General features: G+C 37.0%; 1 protein-coding gene across 3 annotated transcripts in view; it reads left to right on the plus strand.

Annotated features, from left to right (window-relative positions):
* The first annotated feature begins 208 nt into the window (after positions 1 to 208).
* The window catches only part of SCN10A (sodium voltage-gated channel alpha subunit 10), a 74,528-nt gene continuing 61,257 nt past the window's right edge, over positions 209 to 13,479 (plus strand). For all 3 annotated transcript variants that reach the window (XM_036868976.1, XM_036868977.1, XM_036868978.1), the window contains exons 1-3: positions 209 to 478; positions 2,084 to 2,211; positions 5,730 to 5,810. In XM_036868976.1, coding sequence (XP_036724871.1) covers positions 209 to 478; positions 2,084 to 2,211; positions 5,730 to 5,810 — 479 coding nt within the window. The remainder of the gene's footprint in view (positions 479 to 2,083; positions 2,212 to 5,729; positions 5,811 to 13,479) is intronic.

Consider the following 13,479-nt stretch of genomic DNA (forward strand, 5'->3'; position numbering starts at 1 on the left):
CAGTCTCCCTCGAGAATGCTGCAGGGCAGTGGGGTCCTGGGGGAGCTCAGTGTGAGTTAAGAAAGGAACTGGAGAGGTGGGGGGTTGGGGGGGAAGCAGTTGTAGCAAGCAAGGTGGGAGGGAGAGAGCCAGTGGGCAGGCTGTTACCTCTCTGTGGTTATGTCCACTCTCATAAGAGTATAAATTCTTCCTGAAGAAGAATGAGAAGATGGAATTCCCCTTTGGGTCTCTGGCAACTACCAACTTCCATCGATTCACCCCAGAGTCTCTGGTGGAGATTGAAAAACGAATTGCTGCTAAGCAGGAGGCAAAGAAAGCCAAAGAGAAGTCCAAGAAACAGAAGGACCAGGAGGAGAAGCCTCGGCCCCAGCTTGACTTGAAAGCGTGCAACCAGCTGCCCAAGTTCTATGGCGAGCTCCCAGCAGAGCTGTTCGGGGAGCCACTGGAGGATCTGGACCCCTTCTACAGCACACACCGGGTAAGGGCTACTGGCCAGAATGGCCATTCTCAGCTCTGGGAGAGGAAACCTCTGTCCCACCCAGCCCAGGATTCCTCCTGCACCCTGAGTGATGTGGCTGTCAGCTGGACTCAGTTAGTGAAAAATATATCTAATTCACCTCCTCAATACTCTCTTTGAGTCTCTATGGTATTCATGGTGGAGGTTAATTAAATCCAAATCCTCAAAAGCAGTGACAACTGCTGTGGAGTTTTCAGAGGAAGTTGGCTATTCCCTTGGATGAGTTCTGGCCTCAGATCTCCAGAGGTGTTGGCTTTCTATGCAAGTGGGGAGCAGAGATCTTGAGGCTGGGGGGAGGGTAGAATAGGGAAGGGGAACCAAAATCAGGATGATTTAAACCAGTGGTCCTCAAAGTATGATCTCAAAACCCCTGGGGTTCCCAAAACCCTTTTAGTGGGTTCAGGAGTTCAAAACTATTTCTTAGTAATACTTAGATGTCATTTGTCTTTTTTACTCACATTCTTTTGTGAACATACAGTAGTTAACATAGAGGCTATTGATGGAGGATCACATCTGTCTAGCAGCTACTGGAATGTACGCTTGTATACTCCTGTGTTTTAAAAGGTCCTATCTTCTTTTATTTCTAATATTATATATATGTGTGTGTGTGTATGTGTGTGTATATATATATATATATATACACACTCACACACACATATGTACAAACATATATACACGCATATATACACACATATATATACATACACACACACATGGTATAAGCAAAAAGGTATAAACATTAACAAGAGATCATTAAGGTCCTCAGTAATCTTCAAGAGTACGAAAGGGTCCTAAAATCAAAGATTGAGAACCACCAGTTTAAACAGTTTCATGACAATTATCCTGTTTGTATTTTATCTTGGATGTTCTATACAGCTGAAAAAGTGGTGTGTGCATGTTTGGGGGTTGGGAGGGGCAGGAATCAGCCATCTCAAATATGGTTTGTAGAGAAAATAAAAAAGGCACTGGAATGACTTTCTCTTTCCTCTCACCTGCCAAGAGCCGTTATCCCCCAAAATGCTCAGAGGAGGGAACCAGTAGAAGGTTTAAAAGGGGAGACCTAGGAGGTGGAGAACAGAAGGACCATCACAGACCAGGGATGATCCACTAATCAGAAGAGGAATTAAATGCAACCAGAACTTCACCCCCCTGCTACCAGAATCCTCTCCCTGGGCATGATTCATCTCACCAACCCTGGGTCAACTGCCTGTTCACTGGGCAATCTCAGAGGCCCATCTTGATGCACAGTCAGCCGCGGGGCCTGGGGTCTTGCTAGAAGGGTGAGGATATGGCTTTTAGCCCCTGATCCTCCCTAACTCTCTGCCCCTCCATTTGCCTCTCGTTGACCTGTGGTTCCCAGAGCCCTACTTGCTCCTGAGCCTGAGATGATCTCACTTATGCTCAAACTCATGGCTGGAGGAGGATGCATGTTTCTCACTGGAGATCCACCCTCTGTTGTGGTTTTTTTTTTTTTACATCTTTATTGGATTATAATTGCTTTACAATGTTGTGTTAGTTTCTGTTGTACAACAAAGTGAATCAGCTTTATGTTGTGTTTTGTTTTAGACATTTATGGTGCTGAACAAAGGGAGGACCATTTCCCGGTTTAGTGCCACTCGGGCCCTGTGGTTATTCAGTCCTTTCAACCTGATCAGAAGAACAGCCATCAAAGTGTCTGTCCACTCATATCCTTTGCACAGTTGTTCCTTCCACATGTTAGAATCAGGAGGTGCCCACTGTGTCACGTACCTTCTTTGGGGGTTAACAATAGAGCCTTCCTCCAATTGAATCCTAAAACAAGGAGATCATCAAATTGAAAAAAAAAGTTTGTGGTTTTAATGTGTTCAACACCCAAAAGCAGTCCCAAGACAGAGGAGGTGTTCATGCAACCCACACCTGGTCTGGGATTCAACTAGACCAGTCTGGACGCATGTGTGGATGCACAACTTGAAAAGGGGAGATTGCTGATACACCCAGGTACATTCTCATCATATGTGGCCTGCTCTTCCCACAACATAATAACCAGTAAGAGGGTCCCTAGGCTTCTTTGGGCAAATACGATAGGTGTGGGTTGATATTCTGTGTCCTAGCCATGCTGGAGAGTGATTGCTTATTTGGCAAAAAAGCAACTCTTGAGAAGGCAAAGAGAACAGACTGCAACGGGCAGAGCGAAGATTGTCTCAATGGGATCCCACTGGTAATGGGGTACTGCCTACAGCACGTTACCCCCAAACTACTGGCAGGTTAAAAATGTCAGTAGTCTGAGGTTCATGCCATTGAGGAACGTAGTAATGGTTAGAAATAACGCTGGTCAAATGTCTGTATTAAATTAATTGCTTTATGTAGCTTCAGAAGCTGCCTCGAACTTTTCTTTTTTTTTTCAAGACAAGCCAAACTAGGACAAACAAGAGACTTTGGCTTGGTTTCCAAGGATCTTCCCTGGCGACTGTCCAAATTGGAAGTTCCTAATAACAAATTCAGCCTTGGCTTCTAGGACGTTAATTTGCAAGACCAGCCTTGCCTCGGCTGCCTGGCAGATGGTAGCCAGCCTCTTCTTAGCGGGTGTCTAGTAAAAGAGCTCTCGCCTCGCACTCTGGGGTAGATTGTTGGATTGCTGGACAGCACTCAGTGAGCTGGTAGCTCACTACATTACATTTTCCCTTTACATGTTTTACCTTTATGGCTAACCAGTGGGAATCATATTTTCTTAATTCAATCTCGGCTTTCCTAATGCTATAGAAGAGTATTTAATAATAATAATAGGCTCCTATTTGCTAAATACCTCCTAAGCATCAACACTGTCAATAGGTACAGAAACCCTTGAAGAAGGGATTAGCACCTCCATCTTACATATGATGAAACTGTTACTCAGAGGCATTAAATTAATTGCCCAAGGTCACACAGCTAGTTAAAAGGTCCAGCCTGCGTCCTGCCTAGGGCAGTATCAGCAATAAGGAAGTAGGCAGTTAATGGAAATGAATTAGGGTAATTTTTTCTCTAAGTATGTCATCTCTACATAGGTTTTTTTTTTAAATATACAATTACATAAAAATTATAAATAAGGAAAAACAGCAAATATACAAACTCCTTTTCATCCATCCTGGTTGAATTACATCTAGTTAAGTAAGAAACAACTAATTAGAAATAAAATCCCTTTAAAGAACCAAGTAACCAGTAAATATTCTTTTTATCTTGAGATTTGATGAATAAATAATTGCTGGGTGGAGTCACAGCTGGACAGAAAAACTGTTAAGGGTCTCCTTCTCACAAAAGTCTGCATTTATATATTTAAATCTCATGAACTTGGTAGCTCCAGCCCCCCAAATATTATTCAAGGTATGGAATTCTCAATCTCCTATTATTAATATTTCACCAAAATTATAATTCTAATCAAATTTGCTCTGAATGTTTTCACAGGTAATATTATCAGAATATATCATAATTCTTTTAAAGGTTTGTGGAGTTGGAGATATGATTTTAATTTAATCCTTGGGTTAACATTTCCCCCCCAACTGAACACATTTCTTAATTTAATTGCAAGTCAACAGGAAAATATGGTTTAATTAGTAGAATTTCCCTTTTCAAAATAGATGGGTTCCTAAGTAACTGTAAAACAGGGCACATTAAAGGCGTTTACAGAAAACTAAAACAGATTTAGATACTTCTGCTCAAACTGAAATTACGAAAGATGAGTGGTTCACTCTGTAGGTCAAGCTTATATCTTCAGGCGTTTTCTTTAGGAAGTAATTGTTAGGAATTCAGAAAAGTGTCCAATGGGGGAAATCTATCTTTGGACTTAGCCACCAACATTTCTGCCCCACCTATTTACCCCCTTCCACTCACCTTACTTTTCAGTGTCTCTATCCCCTTCTTGTAATCCATTTGCCCCCAACCTCTCCTTTAAGATTCTCCCCTCTTGCTATTCAGAGTTCTCCTCAACAGCCTAATCCTGTTTGGAATCTTCTCCTTGAGCCGGCATTTTACTCCACTGTGCCTGCCTCCATTCCTAACCAGATGTCCATTTCCTTAGTGTGCCTGATCTCAGCTAAACTGGAAAAACAATCTGACGAACCTGATTGCCATGAAAGCGTGTAGCCCTCCCCTTATCTCTGACTTCCTAGGAGTATAGTAGTCCCCCCTTATCCATAGGAGATAAGTTCCAAGACCCCCAGTGGATGCCTGAAACCACAGACAGTACTGAACCCTATATGTTTTTCCCTATACATACCTACCTATGATAAAATTTGATTTATAAATTAAGCAAGAGATTAAATTAGGTATGAGATTAACAACAACAATAATAAAATAGAACAATTATAACAAAATACTGTAATGAAAGTTAGGTGAATGTGGTCTCTCTCTTTTTTGTACTGTATTCACTCTTCTTCTTCTTGTGATGATGTGACATGATAAAATGCCCACGTGATGAGATGAAGTGAGGTGAATGATGTAGCCATTGTGACAGGACATTAGGCTACTATTGACCTCCTGATGATAAGTCAGAGGGAGGCGCATGTGCTTTGGGTGACCCCGGATCATGGAGCCATAATAATGTTGATGGTTGGGTGTCAGAAGCAAACAATGTTGATGGTTGGGGATCCCTGGTGGGAGGGAGTGGGAAGGCTGAGATGTCATCACATTAACTCAGAATGGTGGATAATTTAAAGCTTATTTTCAGACCACCATTGACCACGGGTAACTGAAACTGCAGAAAATGAAACCATGGATAAGGGAGGCGCGACTGCATTCTCCTTGTCTTTTAGGAAAAAAGACACATTTGCAGGATGAAATTTCAGGCCATATTGTATAGTGAAATACAGGTGTGAGGGCAGAAGGACATTTTGGAAAAGGGATTCTGTGTCCTTTCATCTTGCTCAGGGTTCTATTTTCAGACAATCTGAGTCCACATCTCAGCGCCATGGTTGACTAGCTATATGACCTTGGAAAAATATTTAAGCTTTGTCAGCCTGTTTGCTTAGCTCCAAAGTGTAGGTAATAATATCCACCTGTAGGTTAGTTGTATTAGAAATAATGTGGATGAAGTATTCAGCCGAGGGTAGGCACTCAGTGTCAGCTGTTATTATGTGACAGGAACATAAAGTTGATCCTAGCTAAAGAGTTATGGATTTAATCAATTCAGCATCAAGGTGATCACAGGTGACCTCAGGAAAACGTGGTGACTCTCAGCTTTTCCTTAACACAGGCCTCTCAGGTGGTTCAGTTTATTTATAACCATCACTATTTTGGTCAATTGTGTGGGCATGACCCAAACCGAACTTCCAGAGAGAATGGAGTGAGTAGATTTGCCGTCATTCTTGTGCCTTTCCTTTCTGTCCTCTCCTTCTATTCCTTCACTGGGTGACTTTTTTCTCTTACTCATCCTGCTGGGTCTCATTTGGGTAATGTAGAATCCTATTGCCTATCTGACTTTGCAATGCTTAGGTATCTTCTCTGTGGACTTCGTTTCATAAACACACATGTGATATTCAGCTTCACAGAGCTATAGATGAGTGGTTCTCAACCTTGGCTGCCCATTGGAATCCCCTGGGGAGATTTAAAAAATATTGATGCCTGGGTCACAGCCCCAGAGGGTCTGATTTCATTGGTCTGGGGTGGCCAGGGCAGATGAACCCCCTGCCTCCCCCACCCCACACACTCACCTGTTAGGTGCACACCTGAATGCAGTTGAGGGAAGTCCTACTCAGAAAGAGAAAGAGATGCAGAACTAAGAACAAATGGTCCTGGAACATATTCCGAAAATAACCCATGAATGAAGCTGTTGGCTTGTATACCTCAAAGTGACCATAAAATTCCTGAGATTATTCTATCTCCCTGGGTTAATGATAGAATCTCTGTAGTTTCAGACTGTGAGGCCTTTCCAAAGACATTCTTCACCAACCCATCTGGGACGGTTGCCCCCTGCCCAGCTCAAGCAGGGCATATTTTTGGTATAATAACAGGAGCTTTGTAGAGCTTTCTCTTTTTCCAACTTTTCAATTTTTGTCTTTTGCTGACTATAAATTAATACATGCTACAATAGAAAATGTGTTCCATTTCTATTAATAAATTAAAGAAGAAAAATCAAGTGGTCATATTAATTGATGCTGAAAAGTCATTTGATAAAGTTTGATATCTGTTTATGATTAAAAATTCTTAGAAAAGTAGAAGTAGAAGGGAATTGCTGTACTCTGACAAAGGGTAACCACTTTAAAGAAAGGAGTAAACATCATACTTAATTGTGAAACACAGCAAGCTTTCTCTTTGAGATCAGAAGGAAAAACAGCAAAGATCTCTGTTACATCAGTTGTATTCAGCTTTGTAAAGGAGATCCTAGCCAGTGTAGTAAAGCAAGGAAAAGAAATAAAAGGTATAAGAATAAGAAAAGAAATATGTATAAAATAGATAACTAATAAGAACCTGCTATATAAAAAAATAAATAAATAAAATTCAAAGAAAAAAATAGGAAAAGAAGTACCAAAGATGCCGTGATTTATAGATAATATAATTGTGTACATAAAATAGCCAATGTAATCTAGAGGTAAACTATTAGAATTAATAAGAGAGTATAGAAAAGTAGCTAGGTACAAATTAATATACATAAATCAATTGTATATATACTAGCAACAAACAAAATAAAATAGTTTTTAAGAATACCATTTACACTGGCAGTTAAAAATATCAAGTTTCTAGAAATAAGACTATCAAAGTATGAGCAAAATCCCTACAAAGAAAATTATAAAAATATTAAGTAATATTACAGAAAACCCAATAAATGGAGAGATATATTGTATTCTTAGATTCAAAGTCACAATATTGTAAGGCTCCCCAAAATGACTAATAAATTTAACGTGATTCCAACCAAAATCCCAACAGGCTTTTTTTATATAACTTGACAAACTGACTCCAAGATTTATATGAAAATGCAAAGAGCCAATTATAGCCAAGACACTTTTGAGACAGAAAAACAAGGTAGGAGAAAATAATGTGCTCTACTGGATATCAAGATTTACTATAAGCTCTAATGATTGAAACAGTATGCCATTGGCGTAAGATTAGTCAGACCAGTGGAACAGAATAGTTGGCCCATAAACAGGCCAATGCACATACAGACCTTGAATTGGTGACAAAAGTGGCACTGCAAAACAGCAGGGAAAGGGCAGTCTTCAGTAAATGATGCTGAAGAATTAGGAATCCCAACAGAAAAATGACATTGAACATCCAACTTTACACCAAACACAAAAATCAGTTCTAGGTGGATTAAGATCTAAATTTCTTTGTGAAAGACAAAGACATCAAGCTTTTTGAAGGTTTAAAAAAAAAAAACTAAAAAAGCAAAAACAACAAAAACCACAGAGAAGTCTCATGACCTCAGGTTAGGGAAAGATTTATTACATATGATATAAGAAGCACTAACCACAGAGGAAAACACTGGTACATTTTAGGATGTTAAAATTAAGAATTTCTGTTCATCAGAAGACAACTTTATGAGAGTGAAAAAGTAAGCCTACTGAGTAGAAGATATTTGCAACACATATACCTCAAAAGTGTTTACATCTGGAATAATGAGCCCCTGCAAATCAATTAGAAATGTGTCAGAGCAACCAACTGGAAAACGAGCAAAAAATTAAATAGATATTACATAAAAGTAGAAATCCAAATAGTCAATAAACATATGAAAATATTCTTAACCTTTTTCTTAATCAAGGAGATGTGAATAAAATCACACTGAGAGATTATTATACCCTCATCAGATGAGGAAAATTCTAAATCGTGACAGTACCAAATATTGAGAAAGATATGGAGCAACAGAAACTCATATCTTGCTGGTGGGAATGTAAATTTGTACAACCTCTTTGGAAAGCAGTGAATATTATCAAATAAAGGTGAAAACACACATACACTGTGATCTTTTAATTTTACTGTTAGGTACATACACTCAACAGAAATATGTACTTATGGGCACCAGGATACAGCTCCAAAAAGTTCATGAACATTCCCCATAAAAGTCAAAAATGGGAAACAACCAAAATCTCCATACATTTTTGAATATATTAAATATCTGTTATATTCTTAAAGGGGGATAATGTATAGCAATGAATATGAATAAACTATACCTCCACACAACACCAAGAATGAGTCTTAAGAACATAATATTGAACAAAAAAAGCCAGACACAAAAGATTACAAAAATATAATTCCATTTATATGAAAATTCAAAAACAAGCAAAACTTAACTATTTTGTTTAGGAATGCATACTCAGGAGGTAAAAATATAAATTAAAAAGGCAAGAAAAAAATACCAAAAATTAGGATAGTAGTAACCTCTAGGGCAGGAGGTTATGGGTGTTCAAAATGTTCCATTTTGTGACATGACTAGTTGTCACACAGCTACTCTGGACTGAATAGTGTCCCCCCAAATTCATGTGTTGAAGCCCTAATTGCCCCCCATGTGACTGTACAGGAGAAAGGGCCTTTAAGGAAGTGATAAAGGTTAAATAAGGTCATAAGGGCAGAGCTGTGACCCAGTAGACCTGATACCTTTATAAGAGACGAGTGGACACCAGAACTCTCTCTCTACCATGTGAGGACACAGCCAGAAATAGCCGTTAGCAAGCCAGGAAGAGGGCTCTCACCAGAACCTGACCACACTGGCACCAGCCCCTAGAACTGTGAGAAAATAAATATTTGTTGTTTAACTACTCAATCTATGGTATTTTGTTATGGCAGCCTAAGCTGACAAATACACAAGCATTTATTTTACAACTGATTTTTGTTTCATGTGTATTTTCATTATGTATGTTACATATCATAATGAAAAGCTTTAAAACAAAGTAAATTTAAAATAAATGACCATTGCATTAAATACAGAATACTGAAAAATATGTCAGAAGACAGTAACTATGTAGATAAATTGCTGTTAGAAGTGTAGTTTATTCTCTCTCTCTCTCTCTTTCTATATATATATATATATACACACACATATATATATACTAAGATGATATAGCATGTAAAATTTCTATCCTTTTTAACTTCTAATGCAAAACATTTTCTATCAAAAGTAAGAGTTATTTGGGGATTCTGGTTAAATATGGAAGATAGCATGAGTATGTTTTACCCCAACCCTCTCAAAATGTCAATGAAATGACAGCATGGGAATAAGAACAGTATAAATATACAAGAACAAAGAGAAGTAGAAAGGAAAGCACAGAGGACAAAAGATGTCAAAACAATCTCAGAAGACCGAAATTGGGTAGAGGACGGTAAATGACTCAGCAGACAGGGGCTTGTTAAATGACAGTGCCTGCAGAGAGGGATAAAAATGAGGATCAAGGCATTTTACCCCCTAAAACTCCAGAGGCCCTGAAAATGTTGACATGGTACAAATAGCAAAAACTGGGACTAGAAAGAGGGAAGAACATGGGAGCAGAGGATGTTCACTTATTGTCGCTTCTATAGTAGCAAGAAATTAAAGAGTATTCTTTAAAGTTGATACATCAAGGAATGAAAAATAATTACATTTAACAGTACAAAGGTAAGCAGGAAAAAGATATTATTAATACAATCAGATGATGGATAAAACAGAGGGAAAAGGAAAGAGAATTAATGGAAATAAGAGATATTATTTAAAGAGATAGCATAGTAAAGGCAATGTATTACATGGTTTTGATTATAATTATAAATGTATATTTTAAGGCAATACCAGAACTAAAATAAAAACTCTTCTAAGTTCAGAATCATACAGAAAAAAATAAAGCAAATAAAAAATATCAGACAATGAAATATTTTAAAAACTATTAAAAACATAACACAAGGACTTCCCTGGTGGCACAGTGGTTAAGAATCCGCCTGCCAATGCAGGAGACACAGGTTCGAACCCTCATCTGAGAAGATCCCACATGCCACGGAGCAACTATAAGCTCGTGCGCCACAGCTACTGAGCCTGCGCTCTAGAGCCCGCGAGCCGCAACTACTGAAGCCCGCTTGCCTACAGCCCGTGCTCCGCAACAAGAGAAGCCACCGCAATGAGAAGCCCGTGCACCGCAACGAAGAGTAGCTCCCGCTCGCCACAACTAGAGAAAGCCTGCACGCAGCAATGAAGAGCCAATGCAGCCAAAAATAAATAAATAAATTTTAAAAAACATAACACAAAGTAATATAAACAAAGACCAAATAAATCTATCATGTCAATAAATATAAATGGATTTGACTCATCTGTTTAAAAAAAAAGTCATGTTATATAACAAAGCAGTATTGAACTCTACGTTGACTAAAAAATATACCACTCAAAGTGATACAGAAAGGTCAAAATTAAAGAATGGGCAAGGATATAGGCAAAGACAAACAGAGCAGGAGGCATGATCTTAACATCAGAGAAGGTAGAATTTAGGCCAAAAATTATTAAACAGGACAAAAATGACACTTTGTAATGCTAAATAATCCATAAACAGTAATGTATATTTTTGCAACAAATAATGTGGCAACAGTGTTTATAAACCAAAAATTATATACAAGACAAGAATAAAATAGACAAAAATAGACAAGAATATTGTAGGGATAGTGAAATGTAATTAATTTCTTTCAGCCCTATGACAGATCAAATGTATAAAAAAGTATGTAAAGATAAGGATAACTGGAGTAACATAGTAAGATAGATCTAATTAATATCTTTCAAACTATATTCCCTGAAAAATAACTGTACAAATTGACCAATATTAAACAACAAAACCTTAACAAGATCCAAAAGGTAAAATAATAAAGAAAATATTCTCTGATCACACTACAATAAAATGAGAAAATAATAACAAAATTAGAAAAAAAAAGAGACCTTTCCACTTGATAATTTTTAAAACCTCTTTTAGAGAACTCTTAGATGGAAAAAAAAAAACCAAACTAAAATTATAGAATTTCTAGGGAAGAAAAAAAATTTTAAAAACACTATGTATGTATGTATCCATTTCATATATATTTTACTGCTATCTAACATTCCATAATATATTCTCCTCTATTTCCTTCTAAAAGTCATAATATTTCTTTCTACATTTAGATAATTCATCCTCCCAGACTTCTGTGTGTATGTGTATGATATGTGATAGGCTTCTCATATTTTTCCATAAAGATTATTCCAACACCAATTTTAATAGATTATCATTTCTCTAGTGATTCCTTCTACTACCTCTGTCATGCACCAGATTCCCATGCATACTCAAGTCTGTTTTCCTAGTAAGCTATCTGTCACTCCTTGAGTCAACACCATACAATCTAAAAGCTTTATAGTAAGATTTGACCTAGTTGATCATAACACCCCTCCTTATTTGTCTTTAAAATTATCTTGGTTCTTCCTGTTTCTTTACTTTTCCATATCAATTTAAGGGTCAGATTTTCAAGTTCTTGTCTTACAACTCTGTTGAAACTTTGATTGTAAATGCATTGAATTTATCTATTACCACAGGGAGAACTGCCACATTGACATATATATAATTTTATCTCCCAATATATATATGCCTTCTTTTATATTCCTCCATAACATTTGACATCTTCTATAAAGTTCTTATATATCCTGTCTCTAGGTACATTATCATTTTGCTTGCCCTTTTGAATATTTATTTTTATTGCTAAAATAAATTAATGTTATTAAATTTCTGTACATTGGTTTTGCATTCAGCAATGTTGCAGAACTCTTTAACAATTCCTATTTAAACAAGTGTATCATCTGCAAATAATGATGAACTTGTTTCTTCCTTTACGATTCTTTTACCACTTGTTTATTTTTCCTGTCTTATTGAACTGGCCAGGACTTTCATCACAGTGCTGAACTGAAGCTATAATAGTGAGCATATTTCTTTTGTTCTTGATTCTAAATAATATGCATCTAATATTTCACTATTATCATGATAACTATGGGATTCTCATAATTACTCCTTATCAAGTTATGGGAATTTCTTTTCACTTCTAGTTTAAGAGCTTCATTTTGAATGAGTGTTGGTTTTTATCAATATTTCTGTATTTATTAAGATTATCAAATAGTGTTTTATCTGTTAGTATAGTAGGTTACATTAATAAATTTGCTAATCTCTTTTAATAGTTCTAGCTTAATCAATGCTAGATTCAGTTTGCCAGCATTTCATTTGACCTATCTTGGTAAATGAGGCTGACTTATAACCTTCTCTCATAAGCTGTCCCTTTGGGTTGCTTTTCCATCTCTCTGCCTCACTGTCTTCTTTCTGTATTGTCCCTGAGAACTCCAAATTCTCACTCTGTTCTGCAGAGCAATTCAGCTCTCTATCCCCTGCAGCGTTTCTCGATAAGTGATAGAAGGATCTCTACTGGTCACTAGAAGTCTCTCAGTAGCCTTTAAAACATTTGACAGATTCAGAAGAAAAAGCAATGCAATCATTTTATGCACAGATAATTTAAAAATCTGAAATGTAAGATTATTTGTAATTTACATAGAATTTCTGACTTTTCATGTTCTTTAGAGCAGTGTATGAACTTCAAGGACTGACAATTCATACTGGTTAACATGGAGTTAATCATGGGTACTTTATCTTAACTAATGTATTTTATTGTCCTATGACATTACATTTACATTTGTTAAACTTGCATTTCTCATCTTTACCATTACATAATATTACAATTCAGAAAATGAACCATCATTTCAAAAGTGGTTTGCAGAAATATAACAATAGTGATGAAAATAGAAAAATAAATCCTATAAGTAATGAATGGACCCTGTCACAAACATAAAGCTTGAATCTGTATGTCATGAGACAGGTGGGCAATGGATGTGGATAATCTCACAAAAGCAGATCAAAAATAAATTAAAAAACAGGGAGCATGACAATGAATAATGATAATTAAATTTTATTGGATCAATGAGCCTTTTGTTCTAGTACCTAAGTTATTATCTCAACATTTTATCAAGTAATAATAGAAAGCTACCAAAACTTCCATATTATTTTCTA

The sequence above is a fragment of the Balaenoptera musculus genome, chromosome 11, assembly GCF_009873245.2.
Source record: "Balaenoptera musculus isolate JJ_BM4_2016_0621 chromosome 11, mBalMus1.pri.v3, whole genome shotgun sequence".
In the NCBI taxonomy this organism is placed as follows: Eukaryota; Metazoa; Chordata; class Mammalia; order Artiodactyla; family Balaenopteridae; genus Balaenoptera; species Balaenoptera musculus.